The following is a 25855-nucleotide window of genomic DNA, read 5'->3' as shown; positions in this document are numbered from 1 at the left end:
AGGACTCCATACAAGAAGGTCTGGATGAGAGACGGCTTTTCCTTTCCTTGGACAGGAATTTTCCTGTAAGCTTTTCCACCCTTTTCCTCTGATATCCAGGGTACTTCTGAAGACTCAGAAGGACTCCTCAAAGATCACTGTGGTGACTCCCTTCTTGCCTAGGAAACACTAGTTTGCCCTTCGTTTAGAAATGGCCAGTGGCAATTACCACAGGCTTCCTCACAGACTGGATGTGCTCACACAAGAACAGGAGTATTTGATACATTCCAGGACTGAATAACTATGACTGCCTGGATCATAGGGTCTTAATTCTGTTTAGGCACCTGTTTTCTGAAGATTTGTGTCAGGTACTAATGGAGGCAAGAAGGCCTTCTAATAGAAAACCATTTATAAGAAAGTGGAAAAGGTTTTCTCGTTGGTGCCAAAAAAAAAAAAAAAAAAAAAAAACATCCATTTGGGCTAGTGTTTCTCTGGTTTTACAGTATTTAAGAGAGTTATTACTCTATGGCCTGGCTTACTCCACTTTCAAGGTTATTTTTCAGTCATTTCATAATGTTTTCTCATGGATCTCCTTCATTCAATGTATTTCATGTGGAAATGTTTTTGAAAGGGGTACTGCATAAGAAACCTCACAGAAAACCAGTGGCCCCTCATTGGTATGTTAATTTTGTGTTAGAGTAGCTACAACTTGCTCTGTTTGACCATCTCATCTGGCTGATGTGAGGTTCTTAACATGGAAAACAGTTTGCTGATTGCTTTGACTTCTGCAAGAAGAGTTTCTGAGTTGCAAACTCTTATGGTGGGTCAACCTTATCTTATCTTTCAGAGTCTAAGTTTCCTTAAGAACTAATCCTTCTTTTGTACCTAAAGTGGTATGCAAAACTATCCATCTCCCTGTTTTCTTTCCAAATCCTAAAATGAGGGGGAAGGATGCTTCATAGCTTGGATGTCCACAGATAATTCAGGTATTATCCTGACAGAACAGAATCTGTCAAAACATCCTATCAGTTGTTCATTTTTGTGAAGGAAAGAAGAAGGTACAGCTTGTGACAAAGAAGACTATTTTCAAATAGTTGCCTCAGGCTATTACCTTTGGTTATTCCCACCGCAACAAAACTATTCTATGGAGGGTCGAGGCTCATTTTACCAAGACCTTGACTTCATCTATAGCTTTTTGGAAAGGGTTGTGCTCTAGAAATATTGTAGAACTTGGTCCTGTTTGCATACTCTTACAATGTACTGCAAACTAGATTTCCTTTCCAGGTCTGGGACAGGCTTTGCTAGAGTGATTCTCCATGAGCTCTTGGACCCTTCTATCTCTCAGTTGTTCTAAGCTATGGCAATCTACCCATATAGCTTTGAATAATGAAGTAGCGATCAATATGAAGAACATTGTACACATATGTAAGTAAGCTTACCATAACAGTAGATATTCAAATGATCACTGCTGCAGTAGCCACTCCCTCCTTCTCTCCACCCCCATTGCTTTTTGGTGTGTTTTTTATGCCAGGTGTGGACATGTATTTTTTTTTCTTTTTCTAGCAATGTCCTCTCAGTTGACATGAAATGTCTGAATGGCTTGGTCACCAATCCTGTCTTTTCAGTAAGATCAGCTCGACTACTACTGGTTTGGATGTGTGGAAGGTGACCTGATGCTTTAGGAGCTGGCTAGCTGTTACATCCTATGTAAGATATAACCCATATAGTTTAGGCTACTGCAGCAGTGCTCATTCAAATATGAACTGTTATGGTAAGTTTACTTACACAACTGTGGTTTCCTATTAAAAAACACTGCTTATCTTACATATTACAGGCAAGATTAAGGCTTAAAGTATTAGTGTTTATATTATTTTCTTTGTACAGTGTTTGAGGGCAGTGTGACAGTGCTGAGGTCTGCTGTAGGACTAACGGATGCATTCAAGGTGGAGGTGGGATTACATCAAGGATCAGCTCTGAGCCCTTTCTTATTTGCAATGGTGATAGGTTGACAGACGAGATCAGACAGGAGTCCCCATGGACTATGATGTTTGCTGATGATATTATGATCTTCAATGAAAATAGGGAACAGGTTGAGGAGACCCTGGAGAGATGGAGATATACTCTAGAGAGGAGAGGAATGAAGGTTAGCAGGACCAAGGCAGACTATATGTGTGTGAATGAGAGGGAGGACAGAGGAGTGGCAAGGATGCAGGGATTAGAATTGGCGAAGGTGGATGAGTTTAAATACTTGGGATCAACAGTTCAGAGTAATGAAGAGTGTGGAGGAGAAGTGCAAAAGAGAATGCAGGCAGGGTGGAGTGGGTGGAGAAGAGTGTCATTAGTGATGCGTGACAGATGGGTACCAGTAAGAATAAAAGGGAAGGTTTACAAGATCATACTGAGACCAGCTATGTTATATGGGTTGAAGACAGTGGCACTGACAAAAAGCAGGAGTCAGAGCTGGAAGTGACAGAGTTAAAGATGTTAAGATTTGCATTGGGTGTGACAAGGATGGACAGGATTAGAAATGAGTATATTAGAGGGTCAGCTCAGGTTGGACGGTTTGGAGACAAAATCAGAGAGGTGAGATTGCATTGGTTTGGACATGTGCTGAGGAGGGATGCTGGGTATATTGAGAGAAGGATGCTAAGGATGGAGCTGCCAGGTAAGAGGAAAAGACAAAGGCCTAAGATAAGGTTTGTGGATGTGGTGAGAGAGGACATGCAAGTGGATGGTGTGATAGAGCAAGATGCAGAGGACAGGAAGAAATGGAAACAGATGATCCACTGTGGTGACCACTAATGGGCACATTTGATAGAAGAAGAAGAAGAAGAGTGTTTGGGTGCAAGAGCTTAAATAAACTTGAAGAAGAAGTTGAAGATGGGTCCAACAATACAGTGTAGTGTTTCCCAAGGCTCTGTTCTTGCTCCCCTTCTTTTCTCCATCTTCCTAAAAAAACTTCCAGTGACTGTCCCTATATGCCAATCAGCTTGTATGCTGAAAGCATGAAAATATACAGATTAGTCCCTAAACACTCAGACATCTTGCCACAACTTCAAAATGAGATACATTTTCCCTCCTCTTGGCTTAACCTCAGCAAACTAGTATCAAACTGTAACAAAACCAAACCCAATATTTAGGCACACCACAAAAATTAGCAACTCCACCCCAACATTCTCATAAAAGATGAGAACAGTCACAGAGCTGAAATTGCAACCATCTTCAAATACCTAGAAATCTGCTTTAACTAGATACTGAACTGTTTATTTTGAAAAAAAGCAGAGACAACATTAATTACCTCTTCCTCTTCTGGGCCAGCAAAATCTCACCTTATCTCTCCCATCCTACATGCATAGCCATAGGAAAAGGAGCCCAAAGAGAACCCTCTTCAATTAGCTACAGTATGAACAATCTAGAATAGTCACTGCCTTTTCCAAAAACATGTCATCCATCCAGTCCCTAACAAAAAGTTAATTATCGACTTCCCCAGGATTGCACACTACTCTGATACCATTACAAAAATCCAAGTGGCTTCTAGTCAAACATAGAACCAATTTACTACTAAGCTCACTTCTTTTCAGACTAATGCACCTCAATTTATGCACCACTTGTCATAACCTCAACTACTTACCCAAAATCAAGAACATTTTTTTTTAAATATTACTCTAATTCACTTAAAAAATTAATAGAACAATAGATTTTGCATCAATATGTTTTCTAAACAATAAGAAGTGTGAAACTCTTAACATCTGGCATTACAGGTTGTCTGTAATCTTCAGTGAAGTACCAGAAAATCAAACATTTTACAAGAGATGGGGCAAAGATATGAGACAAAATCAGGCATTCTGCATAATTCTGTACACATGAGAGGTTTGCCACCTGCACTCTCAGATCCCACTCTCTGTCAGGCACTATAGTCCAAATACCTACAACCAAACTGCAATGTGCTAACCACAACTTCTTTCTCCTAGCACCCAAGAAGGACCTCACTAATTGCTCTGAGTTTAGGCCATGACTGAAAGCCATTCTCACAGATGAAAGCAAATGCAAATCCTTCAATTTGAACCATATCCTATAACTTCCTCTCACTAAAGTTTCATTTCCAGTAAATATTTCACCAATTGCTGACACAATACTTACCCTCTAGTGAGTTCAAAATCCTTTATGTACTGTTAAGTAGAATGTGACATTGTGTATTGTCATCTTGTATTGCTGATTCAACAGTGCATTTTTGTATGTTTATCATTACTGTTTTTGCTCCAACATTGTATCTGTGACTCCTTATTTGTACTGTTTGTTAACTTTACTGGCATTCTGCAGCCATTAGGCTAGACCTGAAATTGGTTTTGTGAGATCAGTGCTCTGCCCAGGTAAACACTGCCTGTCTTTCCCTTGAGAAAGTCTCCTTTATCTGTAGTTATCATGCAATGTGAAAGTATTCTAGAGATAAAAAAATGATCCATCCTTTTCTGTACTGTACCAATATCTTTTCTACTGATTTCATCCTATTGCTTGTTACTGTCTTTCTTGACCTTTGCAAGATCCTGCTCTAGGTAGCTCAGTAAATTTTACTGCTAGAATGTCACTACATAAAACATTGTCACACCTTGCTGTTTCAGTGTACCTTTATGGCTTCCTCTTATCCTTTCTCAATTTTTTAATATTACGGCACATCTTTTTTCTAATGCTTATTTACTGTGAAATCTAACTTCAAATTGCAGCTCTTCCACACAAAGGCAGTTATACCACCACTGTGCCACAGGTCCACTTTGGTTAACTTTCTTTTTGCACTCCTCAGTATCACACTCCATCTTTCTTTTGAACTTGTGCATCTCTTTCACATGCACTCCTTTCAGTATTCTCCACAATCCACTTTGGTTTCTTCACAAGAATGGACATCCATTAATTTTTGCAGCTTTTCTGGGAAGAAAAAGGAATCTAGGGGCAGATGACTAAACATAATATACTCGTTAAAGGGCAGCATGCCTTTCTAGCACCACCCAAGATACAGAATCTACTAACTTTTGAGTATAAGCTTTCTTAACTGAACAAACATAGACAAGCCGCCTCCCCCCAAAATGAAAGGATGACTGTGACATCTACCTCTGTAACTCATTGTAAGGAAATGGGATCCTTTCTGCTCAAGTAGATCATAGTATCTGAATCCTTACATTTAAGGTCTGCCTATGGAATGTCACAGCCAACTGTGTCAATTTTGTGCCACCCCCCAAGATGTTAACAGGCCTGATTTGGAACTGATACTTACTGATCACGTGTGCTCATCTTAATCTGTAATTCTAGGTGATGTCTGTGTCAGCTACAGTGCAAAATGTCTCACAATAAAGATGCACTTTATCATCTGATCTCATTCAAGGTTTCTGCTCCTCGGCTAAACTTTGAAATTTACACTGCTTTTAATTCTGTGTCTGATAAGTAGCGACTATGCAGATGAAATCCATAGCCTCATGGTTTGCCATGATATCATTACTGACAGTTAGTATGTAAACTATGTACATTGGTTTGTAGAGCCCAGTAAAGTTTAAGACTTAAAACACTTCTCAACTCTGGCATGCTTAAGCAAAGGCAGTAAATGATCCACCACAGATATATCTCATTGTACTTGACATTTTTTGTCTTTTTTTGACATTCAATACACTGTACCCTATGGCAGCCTTTCACCGGTGATAAAATGTGAGACTAAAGGCCTGCAGATGGCTTCTGTATTCCAATGTCTTTTGTACAACATACACACTTGTGATACGCTTTTAACAATGGTAGCGTGGAAGGCTACAGGAAGATCACTAACAGATGTATTTAATTTACTTGTTTGTTTATCAGGGCATTGTAAACATGGTAATAATGAAAGCTAAAGTAATATATTGATTTTATTTATTTGTGTAAGTTTGTTTACAGGGTTAGTGTACTGATCTTAGTAGGCCAATGTCATGCACAGTCTGGGTGATTAAAATCACATAAATAAGTTACAGGCATGACTTAAAGCAGCAAGCCTTTTAGCAGAAAAAAAGTGTTGATGCGGGAATTGAAGCTAGTATGTCTTATATTCAACTGAACTGGATTAGACTGTATGTACATATTATTTACAACTAACAATAAAAGTTAATGGGTTTGACAATTGTGAGCAACTGAAGAATGTGATAAGCCTGTTAAAGGAAATCACAAGAGGGGTAAGAGTGGATAGGTTATATGGCAAATCTGAAAGCATTTCAGCTGATTTGTTTGAGGAAATGTGTTTTGAACTGTGGTCTAAACCTGGAGTAAGAGGAGAGTTTTTTTTTTAATGGAGAGGGGGAGACTTCCACAAAAGTGCGATAATTGAAATGCATTAGCACACTGTAGCCTGGTTTTATGGGGCTGTAGAAAAAGGCTAGTGTGGGAATTAGTTGGGAATGACCAGCTGGCTTTTCAGTGGTGCTGTTGAAGATGATAGCATGTGATGAACTGACATGTTTTATTTGTAGCAGTCTGCAGTGTGGTCATGCTATTGTAGGATGCAGCAGCTAAGATTGAAGGCCATGCTCAAAATAGCTGCTCTACCTGGTTTTGAGAGGTACAGGGAATTTTTCCTGGCCTAAAATAGTAAATTTTATTTATTTATTTGTATGTAAATGTAGAAGTTGATGGTCTGGTTAAGCCAAGTACACTGGTATTTGAAAGTTGTTGAAGTTTCATTTGGGTTTTTATCACGTCTAATTATCAAGAGTTGATGGAAATTTAATAACTTTCTGATGGATACCAAAAAACATACTTTTTATTTTGGTGGGTTTAATTTAAAATTTTATGTTGTTTTAACCACTTGCTAAGTGAGTAAAGGTAATTTTCAAGTTGTGTTTGCATGACTGATTGACAGTGGCCTGATTTAAAAAGGACCATATCATCAGCTCATAGGATTGAAGGATATGGACGCTTTTTGATAAAGACTGAAAAGAGGTTGGAGCAGAAATTGAGCCTTTTGGGACACCTTTAAGGACAGGGTCATAATCAAAGAGGGGTGACACTATGTTGGCTATGAAAAAATTGTTGATTTGGAGGTCTTTAAACTATAAGCATGAATCTGGGCTGATTCTAACATCTAGCATGTTGTGTAAGAGGAGGATGAAGTCTACAAGGTCAATTGTCTTAGTAAGGTCTACAAAGGAGCCCCCTGTAGGATTACCCTTAGCCATATTTATTAGAATATTATCTGTGAATGACTAAAGTGCAGTCATGGGTACTGTAGCCTATCCAAAATCCATGTTGTCCTGGGAGAGGAGGTGGTATTTTTGGATGAATTCTGAAAGTTGTAGATAAATGCTTTTCTGGGATTTTTTCCAAGAGAATATAAACTGGAAATGGGTTAGAAATGTGAGTCATTCTAGGGATTGATTTATTTATTTTTTGGCATTACAAGTGGTTTGGTGCTCTTTTTCAGATGCGGGGCATGATATTTTCTTGTTAAAGCAGAGATTAAAGATGTGAAGAAGAGAGATAGAGAGGTAATCTTTGCACCAGAGAATGAACCTTAGATTTAGGTTATCTAGTACAGGTCCAGTCATCACCTGATAAACCCAGGCAATTTGCAAGGCAGATACTGAACACCAAGTGTGGTTCAACTCATTGCTGGGAAACAGCTCATTGTAAAATACAGTCACTAAGCCCCATACTCATATATTTGAAGGAAGTGGACTTCACCTTTGACTTCAAGTTGTAACTGATATAATGACTTCCCACTGCTGATATCACTGGCACCACTCATCCTCATTTTCTTGTTTCTGCCATTTATAGTTCCTTGCCTAATGGTCCAGGAAATGCTTATTTTTGTGAAGTATGTGCTAAGCTGATCAATTTGTCCAAGCTTTCTCCTAAGACCTTGAAACATATCCATCAATAAATGGCAAGCTCAAACATGCTGACAGCTCTTAGTTCTATCTCTGTCCTCTTGGCATGCTCTAGAGCCAAGAATGTGTGTTATCTAACTCATTTTATGTTGCACTTCAAATTATAGCAAACCTACTGGGAGAAGTCTAAAATCCATCCCATTTACAGTTTATATACATCACCTGGTAGAGGCCAGCTGACCCTGGTAGGTTATACTCATTTCTCATATCTTTAATGTGACTCAGACGCTTATCTAGTAAGTACAGTTACTGATCCTCTTGCAGTGCTGGTCAGGGTTCAGAAACAAGCATGAGTTAATGGAGGCTGATTGTAGATACAAAGACTAAGTATACACTAATAGTTTTTTCTTCTGGGGGTATGGGTAAGAAAGGAGTGAGCAGTGCTATGTTCTATATGGCCCCTGATGAACACCACAGGTCAATACTAGTAGACAGTAGCAAGAAATCCTCAGGCATAGGCAAAGACAGCACATGCCAGAATGAGTATGTTCCTATTTGGTCAAAACTGAGAAACATCTAAAAAGCAATGCTTCTAGCTGAGTGTCTGTAATAATTCACAAACTTTCTTAGTTGATTGGTAATATGAAATCACTGTACTCAAGTGGGGACTCCAGTGCAGAGCTTTTACTGATTTTTAATACTTGCAACATATTAGCTAGTCCTGTTTTCAAGGAATTAAGTAAAGATAATCCAAATAGCTGGATAGGGTTGAATTATACTGTTATTATTAAGGGACTGTTATACAGGGATGGGAGTTTTAATAAGACTGTCTCAACGTCACTGCCAACTGGTATTTTACCTTGCAGGAAATGCAAAGCCTGTAGTTATATTAATTCTAAGAACTGTTTTCACCACCGCATAACTGGGAGAACTTTTCAGGTGAGGACTTAGGCAGATTGGTCCACAAAGAATGTGATATACATTGCTGACTGTGACTTTTGCAGTAGTTTTTATGTTGGCAAGACAAACAGATCACTCAAAGGTCGGATCTTGCAACATCTCAGTGATATTAGGTTTTGTAATAGAACTAATGCCTTTCTTCAGCATATTTCAGCTCATGCTGGACATAGTTTTTGCTTTATGGTATTGGAAATTGTTCCTGAAAACGTAAGAGGTTGGAATTTGACAAGCAGAACTGAGTCTATTGAAGCACATGGATAGTGGATCTGCAGGCAGATAAACTGCCTGGATTAAATGACAAGGTGCCTTTAAAACCCCTGTAGAGAGGGAGGAAATTAAGGAGATAATTTTATTGGCTGAAGCAATACTGGGACTCTTTAAAAATGAAGATGTTGTGGTTTCTATTAGGATCTGATGAAGGCAAATGCCGAAAGCTCTTATCTCCTGTTGTTTTATTTAATTTTATTATTTATAGTTTGTATGTTTTGATTAAAGTTTTTACTTATTTTATTATTACTGTGGGACCTCCCTGCTGTGGTGCCAGCTGAACTTGTGTGTTTGCTCATACACGAACAAATGACTTCACGAAAAAATACAAACCACACGGAACCTGTAATAGCTGCAAAAAAAATTTACTGGCGTTCTAGTATCTCAGCCCAAATACCTTCAATGGAATAAATGGGGGACATGATGAAAGTTGGTTATATTTTTTGTAACTATGTTTTGGAAGTCTATGTTATAACAGCAAATTATCAAAAGATCGAACGCTGCTATATTGACTACAAAAGAATGAAAACAAAAAAGAACGAACAGTCAGAACAGCAAATGTTTTCCCAGGGAAAGAAAAAAACACACCAAACACTATTTTAAGTGGGGACCTTGGCCCCCCCCACTTAAATATATCAACTCCGAGATCGCACTACAGTGGCAAAAACAGCAAAGTGACGGAAGCGGCCAAGCGACTTCTTTCCCAGCGAAAGAATTTGCTTAAAAGCCGCTTCCTCATTTTGTGTTTTCGACATTACAGTTCAACGATGATGCATTGTACATAATGCATCTTCATTCTTCTGACAAGAACCCTGTTTTGGAGCTTTTTTCCCCGAGCCTCTGCTGAAAAAGGGTTTTTGCTCAGTCAGACAATCCCGGTTAACAAATGTAAAATAAAAAATAAATAAAATAAAATATAGTTAATACATGATTGGATAATATTTATTCAGTCATATGTATTATTAAGGTGGTTTCTTATGGGACTGTAATTGATGATTTTTTTGCAAGCAGTATGGGCACTTTAAATATTTGAATGGTTAATTGTCTTTATTTATTGAGAATTGTATAAAAGGCTGCATGATGTGATGTAATTTAAAGGCATTTGAGCCAAGGTACTAGAACGGTAGTAAAGTTTTTTTGCAGCTATTACTGGTTCCATTTGGAATATATGGTATTCTCAGATTCACCCTAAAGAACAGAAGAACAATGTAGAATATGTATTCTTCTCGTGTTACTGTCTTCTATCTATGATTTTCCTAGGTTGCCACAGATTATTTCTAAATAGCAAGAGTATAATTCAGAACTGATAACATACTCTGTTATGACTTTCAAGCAAACTATGCTTGACCCAGGGGATCATTTGACACTATTATACCCTTAGACAACTGCTTCTTGGATATAATTCCCTGTACTTACTCAGAAATTATCTGTGTGCCAGTCATGAAGGACAGCAGTATCCATCCATTGCTGCTTCTCTGCCTTAGACCAATAATACATTCTGTTGATCAATTGTTCTTGAAGCAACATTTGGTCTTCAAGTATAGAATGATAGATGACCTATTCTTTCCTCATGAATGTCCCAGGCACAAACCCAATATGTTATACACTTTGTGTACTACTAGGAAGATGTGCAAAGATTTGTACCATCAGGAATCTTACAATAATATTAATCACTTTTCCTTATTTTCCATGCATCAAAGTTTGAGCATTGCAGATAACGACAGCGGAACTTGTTACCATTAAATACCTATTCTCTAAAACCAGGTATCTGTCTTGCATTGTCATAATCTGATGTTTTTCTGATTTGTCATATGACCCTTGTCTATGACATTGCAGGTATATTTGCAGTCTAAAGACTCTGGCTTACCTATATGTCATTCTAACCTCCCTCTGTATGACCAAATGAACTGGGTCAAACAACTGATGGTTGATACAAATATGCAAACAGCTTACTGGAAAAATAATGGCTTGTGTGTCTCAGAGTATCAGTACTTTCCTAGAACCTGCAGTAAGCCTACAGAAAACTCATTATATGTGATTGTTTTATGTGTCCTCTTTGTAGAAACAGTACCTCAGAGTGTGATTACTCTCTCTCCATTTTGGAAGCTGCTAAGCTAGAAATGCTGTGTTCCCAAATTCCTTCTCTTTTGTGATGTTCTCAACTCTTCCCATAAGCTTGCATCCTCTATAAAAGACAAAAACATGTACTAGATTTTTCTGTAAAATGTGCCCTGACTCATATATTTTGTTCACATTACCATAAGTGTCCACACCAACTTTTCATTTTGTTTATTCCATTTGTTACAGAGTTTTATGATAATCTTGCCAAACTTTTCATTGTCTTGAGCAGTTTTCTTTTGAGACTTGCACCATCCTACTCTCTTGTTCTCATTTTTTTGCTTTTCATCCTATCCCTCTTACATATTTGTCTTTTAAATGTAAATATACATACTATACTTAGGGTGGCCGCGGTGGTGCAATGGTTAGCATTGCCACTTCACAGCAAGAGATTCTCCGGTTCAATCCTCGGTTGGGGTGTCCTCCCTGTGGTCACGTGGGTTTCCTCCAGGTGCTCCGGTTTCCTCCCACATCCCAAAGACATGCTATAGGTGGATTAGACATTCTTAATTGGCCCTAGGCGTGAGTGCATGCATGTGTGTGCCTTCTGTGGAAGGTTGGGCACTGGGCTGGCAACTTGACACCATAAAACTCCACTGCCAATCATGAGCGGACAAGTGATCCACTGTGGTGACCTCTAACTGGGAAAAGCTGAAAGAAGAAAAAGATACATACTATACTTAGCATTAAACGGTGTGTGTTTTTTCTGCTATTTCAATACTGTATGACATCCTTTGTTGATGGAAATTTGCAGATTTATCTCTGACTCATATCTGTTATTTTATACTGGTGCTGCTGCTCAGGTGGTATAGACGGCTAAAGCCCTGACTACATCCCAGCCAACCTGGGTTCTATTAGCATCTCAAACACTGATGGATGGCAGGGAAGGATGGACATTACCATACCTGGGAGGGCAGTCCTGTGGGTATCTTCTATGACAATCCCTGATCGAGGTTGGAGATGCCGCATTAGGAAGAATTATCCAAAGAGGGGGAAGGGTGGAGACTGCGGATGATCTACCATGTGGTTGTGGAAATATGCTGCATGTTTACCTTGCATACAGATGTAAGCATAGGGTCCACAAAGGAGGCAGGGGAGAGGTGGGGGAAAAATAGGGTAGGTCAAAGGCTTGAAGAGGGACAACAGTGATACCCACAGGATGGCCTTAAGATCTTTGCTGGCCCTGGTTTAACTTCAGGTATTGGATTGGGATTGATTGGACTTCTGGAAGGCCTAGAGAAGGTAGTGGGGCATTAGGACAGCTGTCAAAAGTTACACAAGAAAAGAAAAAGAATAAAAAAACAAGTTATTTATGACATTAGTAAGAATAGAGAAATGCACAAATATCTAGATTTGTAAAACACATAGCTCATGTCTCACTAAAAATAATCATGATATATAATTATGTGTTACTATACATGTATAGTTATATCCCAGTAACTATCCAAGTATCTATCTCCTTGTTTCTGTATAGCCTCAGCTGGCCTTAAGTACTGCTACATGTAATTATTTGCAGTTACTTTATTACTGTAGTGCTGCTAATGGGTCAGAGATGATTAAACTTAATATATGACCACTCTGTCCACTGTGCCTCTTGCTTCTGTGCTTCAGAAATTGTGGAGGGGTGTATATAGGGAGTATTTTCCTCCTAATGGAGCAGCATACATTGGTGTCACAATCAGGTGAATATGCTATCATATGCATCTTTTATAAAATGCTTGTCACTTAATCCTTTCACTACTTTATCAGCTCCTTGGGATGCAGCCTCTGATAAGAAGAATCATGTTGGCAGGAACCCGAGTACTGACTCCATGAGAAGGAGAGTAAACATGTCTTGCTCACCTCATGACTGATCTTATGGATGTTTGAGCACTTCCTGGTCTTGCTCACCTCATGACTGATCTTATGGATGTTTGGGCACTTCCTGAACCTAGGTTCACAGCAGCTTACGCAGATGCCATGCCACTACACTATAAGACTGGTCCAAAACCATGACTAAATTTAAACATATATAAAGCATATTTGTACTATACATGGTGCTGAGATTATGCTGCAAAATAGGAAAGAAGACGTACCTTTCTGACGTTAGAAAAGTACTTAACTAACTTTTTCATATCTATATAAATATTTATGACCACCAATCTAACTATCCATATATCCTTAATTTCTTAAACACATTTCACCCCTGAAAAGCTCTAGTCTTATGCAAAAGCAGTAACAGCAGCCATCACAGAACAGTGCCTGACACATTTTTACAGCATTTAAAGGTGTAATACACTACACGGTCACAAAAAAACATGTGGCATATTGAAGTCTGTAGCAATTTCTAAAGCTGTTCATTCATCAGAGGGACACTTCACTTTTGCCCAGTGTCTGTGTGGCAGCACTAAGTGTGTTATAGTTTTCATTGCCATAAAACACTTTGCAATCCTAACCACTTTTTTCCTTCTAATTTATAGTACATTGGGGCAGATAAAACTCCATTTACTGCAAAGAATAATGATTGGGTCGACAGCCATAATTATTTGTTAATAGTTGCCAAAAATAGATTCTAGAAATTCACCTCTTGCTTGTGAAGTGAATATCTTGACTCCATTTTGGGAACATGTGGACAAACTTATTATACTCTACAACTCGTAATCACCTGTGTTATTAGACAGCTGAAACACTTACTCTAAAGCAGCTTCTAAATGTTAAAAGACCGAAGTGTAAAACAAGCCCATCATTAAGATAAGGTTTTCTAAACAACTTGAAATCTCTGAGTATCTTCATGCTGATAATCCCCTAATAAAGCAGCAGTTATTCAGACTCATGATTATGGAGTAAAACACTAAACTATTTCAAATGAATATGGGATGTAGTTATGAAGCAGTGCAGTGCTAAATTAAGTCTCTTTAGAATACAATGCAACAAATTTCTCTAGCAGTTTGTTCACATGCATTGCTTAATATTTTTTTTCTGCTGTTTTTAGTATAAAAGAATGTCAGACTGAAATACATACATGCTGAAGTTTGTGATGAAGGCTGTTTTTGGCAGTTCCACTTCAAATATAGCCTCCTTGGAAACATTGGCTTTATTTGCTATACGACTTGTTATGACAGTGTGGGCGAATCGAGAAGTTACTTTGCAGTCTACATGTAGGTTGTAAATATCAATATCATCCTGTAAGGAAAAAAAAAACATACAATTAAGGTAAGATGTTGTAATCTATTTTTTGCAGTTAATTCAGCACATCTATTTTAAAGCTCTATCATAGTATATCATGTGATATTACACTATACTATATTATATTCTGATATATAATGTAATATCTTATATCTTAAGGTACCCATGTTATGTAGCAGATTAACTTGTAACTGTTTTAGAAGCTTTACTTATTGAAGCCTGAGTTTGGAAGACATCATATGGTTAGCAGAGTCAAGCCAAGACAATGATAAATGATTTTGCATGACCACTTAAGAGCATATGCATATGTTGCACATATGTCCGATTTAGTATACCACTGTAATTTCTGAAGTGCTAAGTAAAGATTACTTGCACCTGGCTATAGCTCTGTAACCATGTATTATGTTATGGCAGACTAGTGTTATGCATGTATTTATTTATTATGTTTGGTAATTTGTATGTGCAGGTGAGCAGAAGTATTTTTCACTGAATGCCCAGGGGAAAAATGCTGCACATGTCAAAATGAGTAAAATATGGCTCATTGGAACAGTACAGAGCAGAAAATCAAAAAAAAAATGCATACAGATAAACTTTAAAGATCACATATATCAAACATAAAGAAAAATTCCATCATTTTTAAAATAAGTTTTACATTATACTTAATTATAGAAGCAGCAACAAAACAATTGTGTATAGTAAAATAAACACAACATACATTCTGGAATTAATAAGGCTTGTGACTGTTTTTATATCTGTCAGTAGGCTAATCTTTGATTAACAAAATCAGATTCATTAAATCTATTTTTTTCTGTTGTCTTTATTATTTATTTACAGGATAAGTTTTAGTTAGAAACAGCTTCAATACAATGTTGCAAAACATGTTGATTAGCATTGAAGAAAACAACAGCAGCTATTTTCAAGAAAGTCAGTCTAACACCAAACAAAATAATATTTTTATATTATTTCTTAGTTGTTAAATATGGAAACGGAAGTCACTCCTAAACTTTCAGTCTTTGCTTTTCCACCTCTTCAAAAATAACAAGACCAGGGGCCTGACATTTGTTGTGGCTTTTGTCTCATTAATTTGCTTTCTCTAGCCATCTCTAAGTTCATAAGATCCTCCATTAGCTTCAGTAGTTCTTCATAAACATTGGAAACATCACTTTTCATATATGGATGATGCATATTTTTCTAACAGCAGTTAGACAAAGAAGTTGCCCATCATATTTACCAGGAAACTGTACTGTAACCATGCCTAGCAAGTCGACCAGGAGCCTCTCTGAACAAGATGTGTTGCGGCTTGTTGACCAGTTGCTTGTGGCCAGAGGTCTCTCTCTCAACCATTGAAACCCACGTTCCCTCCTTCAGGTGAATGTATTTCTCCTCATACTCCAACGTACACTCCTCCTTCGACTTCCACACAAGTATTGAAGCCCATTACTCCGACAGCAGCTTCCCTCCTTTTGACCCCAATAGTGGATCTCACTTTGGAGCCGGAGTCGACTTTGATGATGGGGAAGGGCCTCATGGTCACCCTCTGATGAGGTGTCCTTTGGTGACATCCTCGAGATCCTTAGACAGAGGGGTGACTGGAAGTCCTCTAATCCTTCCTCAGAGGAATCTGTATTCCTGCAGGCCTTTCATGCCCAGCCCCCTACCTCCTGGTTTACCCCACCGGCCGATGAGCTTATCCAGCACATCAGCACACATGGAAGGCTCCTGACAACCTGGAAGTGATACCGCGGAGGCCTGATAAAATCTTATCTCCCCCAGCTAAGCATCCCCATTGGTCAAGAGGTCTTCCAGTAGATGCCATGGTGGTTTCGCCTGCAACCAAGAAAGACTTGGCAGAAGAGAGCCAAACCGTCCATCTGTCTAACAAGGAGTCCCAGGCGATAGACAGACTAGGAAAGTGTGTTTGCTTCATCGACCTTCACCGTAAGGTCTTTGAACTATTTGGCACACTTTATGAGGCTCCAGAGGGATCTTATCAACCAACTCTCTGAAACCTTGACAGGAACTTCTAAGATAGCCACTCTAGAGGCCATTTCCAATTCTTCCATGCATCTTATTTCTCACACAATGGAAGGAGCGGCTAGAGTGACAGGCGGAGGTATAGTCACCAGACGACATGCCTGGATGCACCTTTGTGACTTTGTGGACTCCTTTAAGGCTTCCTTTATGAGGCCATGTCTTTGTTTGGCTGTAAAGTTAAAGATACGCTGGCAAGGTACGAACATGACGGCAAGACCCTATCTGCCGTTGGTGTCAGACACTCCACTCCTCAATGATTCTACTCCAGAAATCAGAGGAGCAGGAAGATGTGACACAGGAAATCACAGGGCTCTTTTCATAATGCACATGTTGAGTTCTCCCCTAGAAGCAGAGGGGGAAACTCCAATGGAAGATGCCCTTTTTGGGGCAGAGGAGGTCCGCAAAACCGGGGTATCAGAGATTCTTTTTCTGGCCAATCCTATCAGTGCTCCTGAAGTGTTGCCCGACTGCTCACCTCTGGAAGCGGTCAGGATAATTTTTCCTTGTACCTCACTGCCTGGCAAGACATAACCACAGACTCTTGTGTACAATGGATAATATACAGAGACTATCGCATCCCCTTCCATCTTTGTCCAACTTCATCCAGAGGATTGCCCGATGTTCCACCCAGTCAAAGGGAAGCAGCAGCACACGAAATCCAAAAGCTGCTACAAAAAAAGAGTCATCCAAATGGTCCCCCCAGACCAAATAGGATCCGTTTTTTACTCAAGGTTCTTTTTAGTGGCAAAAAAGACAGGGGACTGGAGACCAATTCTGAATCTCAGCACACTGATCAAATTTATAAAAACAGAGAAATTCCCGATGGGCACAGTTAAATCGATCCTTCCTCTTCTGGAAGAAGACGATTGGATGTGCTCTGTAGATCTTCAAGATGCGTATTACCACATAAAAATGGACAAACGCTCAAGAAGATACCTCTGCTTCTGCATAGGAGCCAGTCACTACTAATTTTGAGCACTGCCCTTTGGTCTCTCTACAGCCCCCAGAGTGTACACCAAATGCATGGCAGTGGTTATCGCTCACTTGTGACTTCAAGGATTCCAGGCTTTTCCATATCTAGATGATTGGCTCCTCACCGCTCCCACCAAATGTCTACTGGAAGAAGCCCTGCACTACACTCTCCTCACAGCATAATGCCTGGGAATCAATATAAACTGGGAGAAGTCCAATATGACCCCAGCCCAGTCTTTAGAATTTATTAGAGTACTGTTGGACACGAGAAATTGCACAGCATCTCTTCCAGACCAAAGGCTTCAAAGAATAAGGCAACAGGTTCAGCCACTGCTCTGTCACCACAAATCTCCTGTTCGATCTATACTTCAAATCTTGGGGTCAATGGCAGCCTCGATCACCATTGTTCCTCTAGCCAGATTCCACATGAGGCTCCTTCAGTGATTACTTCTCACTCAGTGGTACCCTCTACAACATCCTTTGTCTTTTCAGATAAGTGTAACTCAAGAGATGCAAGCAATATTTACTCTGGTGGACATCTCAAAATCTCCAACAATGGTCTCGCCCCTTCAGCCCCCATCAGCCAAAAGTCACGGTGACCACGGACAACTCCCTGATGGGGTGGAGGTGGCTATGCCAGGGAAACTCAGTCCAAGGCACCTGGTCAGAGACAGAGGCCCTTTTGCACTGAGGGCAGTGCTACTAGCATTGCAAGCATTCCATTCCATCCTTCCGTCAGGGACTATTGCAATCCAATCAGACAACATGTCAGTGGTTTGGTACATCAACAAGCAAGGAGGCACCAGATCTTATCCATTATGCCAAGAGGCCTTGAGAATATGGCAATGGGCGATAGCTTCCAACTGCTTTCTAATTGCAACGCACATTCCTGGGAGCTTCAACGTGATAGCGGACAAATTGAGCAGGTGCATTCTACAACCTCACAAGTGGTCCCTCAACCCTGTGATAGCTGCAAAAATCTTCAACTGCTGGGGCCAGCCTTACTGTGATCTATTTGCCTCCCCAACCAACTACAAGTGCAGCAACTATTTTGCCCTGATCCTCCCTCGGGGACAGTCTCCAAGAGACCCTCTAGTCCATGCTTGGCACTCGGTCTACTTTATGCTTATCCTCCTTTCCCCCTCATCTCCCACTTTCTGAAGAAAGCATGCCAGTTGAAAACGCAAAGTGATCCTCATTGTTCCATATTGGCCTCGACAAGTCTGGTTCCTCTTCCTCTGGCCTCACCTGCTAGATCAACCGTGGATCCTCAATCCATCCCCAGCGTTGATCTTCCAGCCACAAGGTCTGACTCACCCCAATCTAACAACCCTGAAACTGACAGCTTGGTTTCTCCACTTCCATCGATTGCCAGGCAGGAAATCCTCTCATCCTCAGTTGACAATATTTTTATTGCATCTCATAAATTGTCCACCAGACTAATCTATCTCAATAAATGGAAAAGGTTTTCTCTATGGGCAGTGAATAAACAATTAGACCCCTTGTCAGCCCCAGTTTCAGTGGTTTTGGATTACTTATCACATCTTTTCCACTCTGGGGTGTCTGCTTCTACTATTCGTGTGCATTTAGCTGCCATTTCAAATTTCCACATTGGTTTTCAGGATTCTTTGCTCATGTCACATAGACTCTGTAAAACTTTCTTGAAGGGGGTTCTTCACCTAAAACCTCCCTTTAGAGAACCAGTACAACCTTGGTATTTGGCCTTGGACCTGCAAGCCCTAACAGCTCCCCCCTTTGAACCTGCGTCTTCATGTGATTTAAAATATCTCTCATGGAAAACTTTATTTCTGATTGCAATCACATCAGCCAAGAACTTCAAGCCTTATGCATCAAACCTCCCTGTCTTATCTTCCATAAGGATAGGGTATCACTAAGAAATAATTCTTCCTTTTTACCAAAAGTGGTGTCAGAGTGGTCTATCAACCATTCTATTGACCTTCCAGTATTTTTTCCTAACCACTCTAACAAGGGAGAGTATTGCCTGCACTCTTTGGATGTTCACAGGCAAATACGATTTTATCTGGACAGAACAAAATCTACTCATGAATCAGACCAACTATTTCTGTCTTTTTCTGGACCAAGACTAGATCATCCTGTCTCAAAAGTTACATTGGATTCATGGTTGAGAAATTGCCTTACCTTTATCTACAACAAGAACAATGTCACCTTCCCTCACAGAGTGAAAGCACATTCTACAAGGTCTATGATAACTTCAGCAGCTTTCCATGTTATGGCTTCCCTCAATTATATTTGCTCAGCTGTGACTTGGGCCAAACCTCATACCTTTATTCTTAATTACAAATTGGATTTGGCCTCCAGAGGTAGAGCTTCTTTTGGCTCCATGGTGCTCAGGAATGTCCTTCCTTCTTTCAACTTGCAAACTCGATCTGAGGTAACAGGGAGCAGAGCATTTTAGGTAGGACCTTGGCTCGAGAGTTTTTGGGTGAGGTGAGCTTGGTATATGACCGGTTTGCTTCCGAGGACAGAACTGATAACCCATCAGTAATGAATGAACAAAGATCAACAACACAGATGGAACGTTATGGTAAGACATAACTTCTTTTTATATAGACAGCAAGGACATCATTTGCATTGTTTCATCATTTACAGTTAGTTTGATTCATAAGCAACAGCTCCATTACTCAGACATCCCTGACATCAGTTACATCTATTATAAACAGTTTCAAATAATAATAACAGTTACACTGGTTGCATATGAATATAATTTTTAATACAGGGAGGTATATGAAGTGCAGTATTATCAGCATGCATAGATTGTCAGGTTTTACAAAAGACTATTTGTTACTATAAAGACATGTTCAAAATCTAGTACATAACAAGATAAGCTAAAGACAGGGAGGAGTGAAGACGGTTCAAGGAAGATAGAAGAGATGAGGTGATAATTTAAGTTTTGTGCAGCAGAGTTATTGCATCAATTCATATAGCTATAGTAGTCAGGAGTGGTGGAGGTTTATCTATCAGGTGTGGCTTCTGCTGGCATTTTAAGTCTGGCAGGCTACAGACTGGTTTTACGTGGAGTGGGGTGGTTTTCCAGCTATTAGCAATGCAGTGTAAATACAAACAGTATCTTGCATTGTTGCTAGGTTTAGTTATAGAGAGTAATGATTTGTGAGCGGAGCATAGAGGTCTCTTAGTAGTGTCAGTTTGAATAAAGGGACTGAAGAGATGAGGAATTTTTAGGGTTGTGCAGTGGTTTGAAGATTGCAAATAATTGTGAGTACAACAGAAAATTATTTAGTTCGAATCTGTTTAGTTGTTTTAGAAAGAGGCAGTGATGTGATCTATACTGTTGCGTATTTGGCTATTTTAGTGTAGCATTGTTCTCATTTGGCTGATAGAGAGGACTAGAGATTGGCTAGGATAGGAGAGGCATATAATAGGGTGGGGAGTAGAAAAGAATTGATATGTTTTGTCTAGCAGAGCCAGTATGATAGTGTTTTATTATACAGAGGCAGCCTAGATGTTGGTGTGTTTTCTTTATGGCTTGCTAAAGGTGGAGATCAAATTTCAGGTGGTCATATATAATCACACCTAGTAGTTTGGAGTGGGATACCAGTTCTATATTGGCTTTGTTGGATGACAGAATATAAAGGGTAGTTTTTTGGGGAGGAGAGGGAGTTGTGGTGAACAGCAGTAGTTTAGTATTTTTTTTTTTATTCAGGAGGAGTTGTAAGTTGTGAAGCCAAGTTTCTACCAAGGAGAAGGATTTCTGTGTGAGTGTTTGGAGCATGGGTCATAATTCTTGCAGCACATATTAATGTAGAGTCATCAGCGCATTGTACTGCAGTGGCATCTTTGGCTGCAGTGTTTAGTTCATTGATAAGTTGCTTGGTAGTGGTTCTCAGATGGCGCTTTGTCAGACTTTCATGGATATAGAATGGATAGAAGAGAAATAATCTTACCAATTCCCTACTTGGGGCCTATTAGGGAGGTAACTAAGAAACCAGTTAAGTGAAGAGAGTAATATTCCAAAGGAAGAGAGTTTAGTTAACAGAATTTGATGGTTGACTGTGCTGAATACCTCGGATAGATCCAGAAATAAGACTGATGTTAGAAGACCTGAATATCTATTGTGATTTATTTTTATCTGTGAACCTTAAAAGGACAGTGGTTGTACTGTGATTGGGTCTGAGGAGGTTATAAGAAGTAATATATGTAGTAAGTTGAAAGTTATTGTTTGTGGGCTTGGTTAATGAACCACCTTTATGAAGGGGTATTATATGAGTTTTTTCCATAAGGTGGGGACATATTTTTCTTGGATAGAGCAGTTTATTAGAATTGAGACAGGATATGCAAGGCTATCTGCAGTTAGTTTGAGAAATATAGATGAAAGTTGGTCAGAGACAATGGTTGTTGTCTTAAGGGGGTATAGGTATTTTTTAATTGAGAGTGTGAAAGTTTGTTGTGGCTTCAATGATTGGAATGGAATGGTTCAATTTATAATAGTTTTGTTTTGTAGGAAGGAGTTTACTGTATTTATAAAATGTGAGTTTAACTGTGAAGCAATGCTTTTGGAGTTATTAGTTGGGGATGGGCTAGGTTGTGTTGATTTTCCAGGATTGTACAATGCGTTTATTGATTTCCTGAAGTTTTTTATTTGTTTATGAATTTTGGGTGTTGCTATAATAAGCGCTTTTCCTGTTTTATGCATTGCTTGCTATGGTTCTTTAACTGCCTCTGTTGTTGCAGGGATGTTTGAAACTTAGTTCGTAGCCATGACTTCCAGATTTTATTTCTATAAACATATAACAATTGTTGGAGTGTATAGACCATCAAAGTCAAATGCTGATGACCTAGAGGAATTCATACATTTCTTGCATGAAACACAAGAGGGAAGAAAAAAAAACAGCAGCTGGGAACTTAAATTTACCAGAAACAGACTGGAATTATATTTATTCAACAGCATTATTAAAGAGGTTATTCACAATATATGTTCAGGAAAAAAAATGCTTCAGGTTTTAAAAAAAACTACCAGGGTATGGAACATGCTAGATATATTTTTTTACAGTTACTTCATATCAAGTTTTACCACCATTAATGGCCAGTGATCATGGGCTATAAAGGTTAATTTGTTGCCAAATAATTCTGTCAAACTGAAATCTAAACCAATGCACAGATTATATAGAAGCAGTCAATATGTAAATCTAATTGAAGTGATGCGTTCAGTTAAAAACTGAAGAAGGTATGTGGAAAGTTTTGAAAGAGAAATTGTTTGAATGCAAAAACATAAACAAAGGTTTAACATTAGGATCTAGGCACACAACATTAGGAGGATATTTTTCCATTAGAACAAGATACTTGATTAATGTGAGAGACAAAAAATATAAGAAATGGAAAAGGGGTCAAATTAAAACTTTGAAAACTGAGATAAACAAACTGGACAAACAAATTAAGCATAATGTGAGACAAGATCAAGAAAACTTTGAAGAAAATTTATATAAAGATACAACATGATAGGAAACCATTTTATATATACATAAGATGTGGAAGGAGTATAGACATACAGATTGATCAATTATGTGTAGTCTAAAATTTATTTTCAGACACAACAGATTATAGATATATTTACAAAATCTTATGCAAAACAGTTTGGCTCCACAAAGAGGATGATAAGTTGTCCTAGTGACATGCAGGTAGCCTCAGATGCTGAAATCAAATTAGGTTAGATTGAAAAAGAACTATGCAAACTGGATCCAAGCAATGCACAGGAAGAGACAGAATTAATAATAATGACCTGAGAATACTTCAGCAAGAGCTTACAGTACCTTAACCCATTAAGCTGTCACACCTCTCAACTGTACAGATTTTCACAGAATGTCCAGATTTTTGCCTCATATTTTTGTTCCGTTTTTCATAAAATTGTGGTTTTCTGGCAAATTAGTGGTAAATCATTAAAACTGAGGTTAGAAAATAATGATAGACATTTGAGTTTCAGACTTCATACCCTTCAGAAAAGGCATGCTAATGCAAAACCTGTTATTCAATCAACTTTCTAAGTTTGTAAGAGCAGTATTTAAAAATTGTCCCTATTTTTGGGCCTTTGCCCGAATTTTACTTATGGCTTTGTCCAGATTTCTTGCTCTATGAGATTGAGAGGTATGTGTCTACTTAACAGCTTAGGCCATGGGTATATTTTGGCTCCTAGAAAACAACAAAGTGTAAAGACTTCTCATCTTCTCTTTGTCAATGATTTAAAACTGTATAGCTCATCAGATGAGGAACTGAAAGCACAACTGCAAGTTGTTAAAACTTTTTCAGATGATATAAGAATGTCATTTTGTGAAGAGCACTTATGGCTGACATCAAAGACTGAAACAATACTAATTTCATGAACTTTAATTGTAATTTGGCTTAGGAATGGGGTCCATTCCTGTCATGATATTAGAAACCCAAAAGACTTGGAGAAATTAATAAAGGGAGAGACCATTATATCTATTCTTTACTAGGTCATATAAATATGGGGAGATTTCTCATGACTGGAAACATGCACTTATTAAACCTGTCTTTAAGGGAAATGTGAATAGGAGAAATCCAGAGTCATACAGACCCTTTAGTCTACTTTTATGTTGTGAAGAAATAACGGAGAAGGTGATATTGGATACATTATTGCCAGAATTGGAAAGGTTGAAAATTAAAACATATATCATACAGCCATTGAACAGATGAAATTCTTGGTTACAATCAGGGTGTCCCACAGGGGTTCCTATTGGAACATCGAATATTCAGTCGTTCGAATCACTAAAGGTCAACCTTTAATGATTGAACGATTAAATATTTGAATGTTCGTAAAAAAATTATTAAAAAAACAAAAAAGAAAAAGTAAAGGGTGTAGGCAGGGGCTGTGCCCCCTGCACATCCCCCGCTACTTAAATATACTAACTCCGAGATCGCGCTACAGCATAGGAAAGGGAAACCTTCCCTTTCCTGCTCTTAACTCCATTAAAGTGCGATCTCGGAGTTGGTATATTTAAGTGGGGGGGTGTGGGGGTGTAGGGGGGCCTTGCCAGTTAATTTTTTTTTTTTTTTTTTTTTACATTATCAAAATTTTAGTACTTCGATCATATGGTGTCGACCATATGGTATTTTAAGTACTGAAACTTCGATAATGTAATATGCAACCGTCCCACAGGACTCTGTCCTAAGCCCCTACTTCTTTAGATTGCATCTTTCAGATCTATCTTTTTCATCTGATGTATTCTACAGTCTGTATACAGATGACTTGAAATTGGGTAAACTGATTACATGTGTTACAGATAGGGCATGTCTGCAAATGAACTTGACTACATTGACAGTTTGGGCGCAAGAGAATAACATGCTGATAGATACATCAAAAACTCAGAATATGAGATTTGGGAGGCATAAATTGAAAGGTGAATATTTAATAAAGTACACGGTGATTGAAACTGTAGATTCATTTAAGGACCTGGGTATATGGGTAGATCCAACTTTAAGTTTTTCTAATTATATCAACCATTTGGTTAATGATAGTTATAGAATTATAGGCTGTTTACAAAGATTTATAAAGTCTAGGAAGTCAAAAATGGTGAAGTAATTGTTTGTTAGTTATGTTAGACCCAAACTTGAGTATGGAATAACAATATGGAAACATTATAAGAAAACAAACATGAGGAAGCTTAAAAGTGTGGCATGGAAATATACCAAGGCCATCCTTGATAAATTTGAACTTGAACAATGTCTCATATATATATATATATATATATATATATAGGTCCACTTCAACTTTCATGTGGCTGAGACCATATGATCGAACATTTCAATGTTCGAAAATATGAAAAAAAATAAATAAACAAACACAAAAAAAAAAAAATAAACAGTGCTAGCTGGGGGACAAGCCCCCCTGCACCCCCTGCTATTTAAATATACAAACTTTGAGATCGCACTACATTTCAGGAAAAGGAAATCTTCCAGTTCTGCACTCTATGGAGATCCCCATTCAGACTGTTCGAACTTTTAAAAGTTCGATCATATAGTCTCGGCCATACGAAAGTCCAGCTTTTAAAAGTTCAACCATCTGAAGTGGACCCACATATATATATATATATATATATATATATATATATATATATATATATATATGTTTGGGGTTATCAAAAAGTAGTAGAGAATCATCAGACAACCTATGTGGAAGATTATATAGGAATGAGACGTGTACTAATTGGTTCTCTACGATAGCAGCTAATGCATGGAATAGACTATCAAATTATATTAAAGCAAGCACTAGTTTAGATATTTTTAAGAACGGCTTGGACGCTTATTATGGAACAACTGCTTTGGTATGTTGGCAGGCTAGAATGGCATTAACGCCCTTTCTAGCCTGCCAATATACCAAAGAAGGCAAGAAGGGCATTAATGCCTTTGCTCTAAATATTTGTATGTACGTTGTATATGTGTGTCTCTAAGCTTCATGAGTTGCTTTGCTTTTTTTTTTTTTTTTTTTTTTAGATAACCAAGGGACTGGTTTG

General features: G+C 38.5%; 1 protein-coding gene across 1 annotated transcript in view; it reads right to left on the bottom strand.

The window, feature by feature from the left end:
- Positions 1–25855, bottom strand: part of LOC122806145 (inter-alpha-trypsin inhibitor heavy chain H3-like) — a 1222311-nt gene that overhangs the window by 1059297 nt on the left and 137159 nt on the right. The window contains exon 2 of the mRNA XM_044076382.1: positions 14161–14321. Within this exon, the coding sequence (XP_043932317.1) occupies positions 14161–14321 (161 nt within the window). The remainder of the gene's footprint in view (positions 1–14160; positions 14322–25855) is intronic.

Source organism: Protopterus annectens, chromosome 7.part0, assembly GCF_019279795.1.
Source record: "Protopterus annectens isolate FY-2018-M chromosome 7.part0, PAN1.0, whole genome shotgun sequence".
NCBI lineage: Eukaryota > Metazoa > Chordata > Ceratodontiformes > Protopteridae > Protopterus > Protopterus annectens.
The sequence above is the reverse complement of the archived record's forward strand: the minus strand, read 5'-3'. Positions and strand labels throughout refer to the sequence as shown.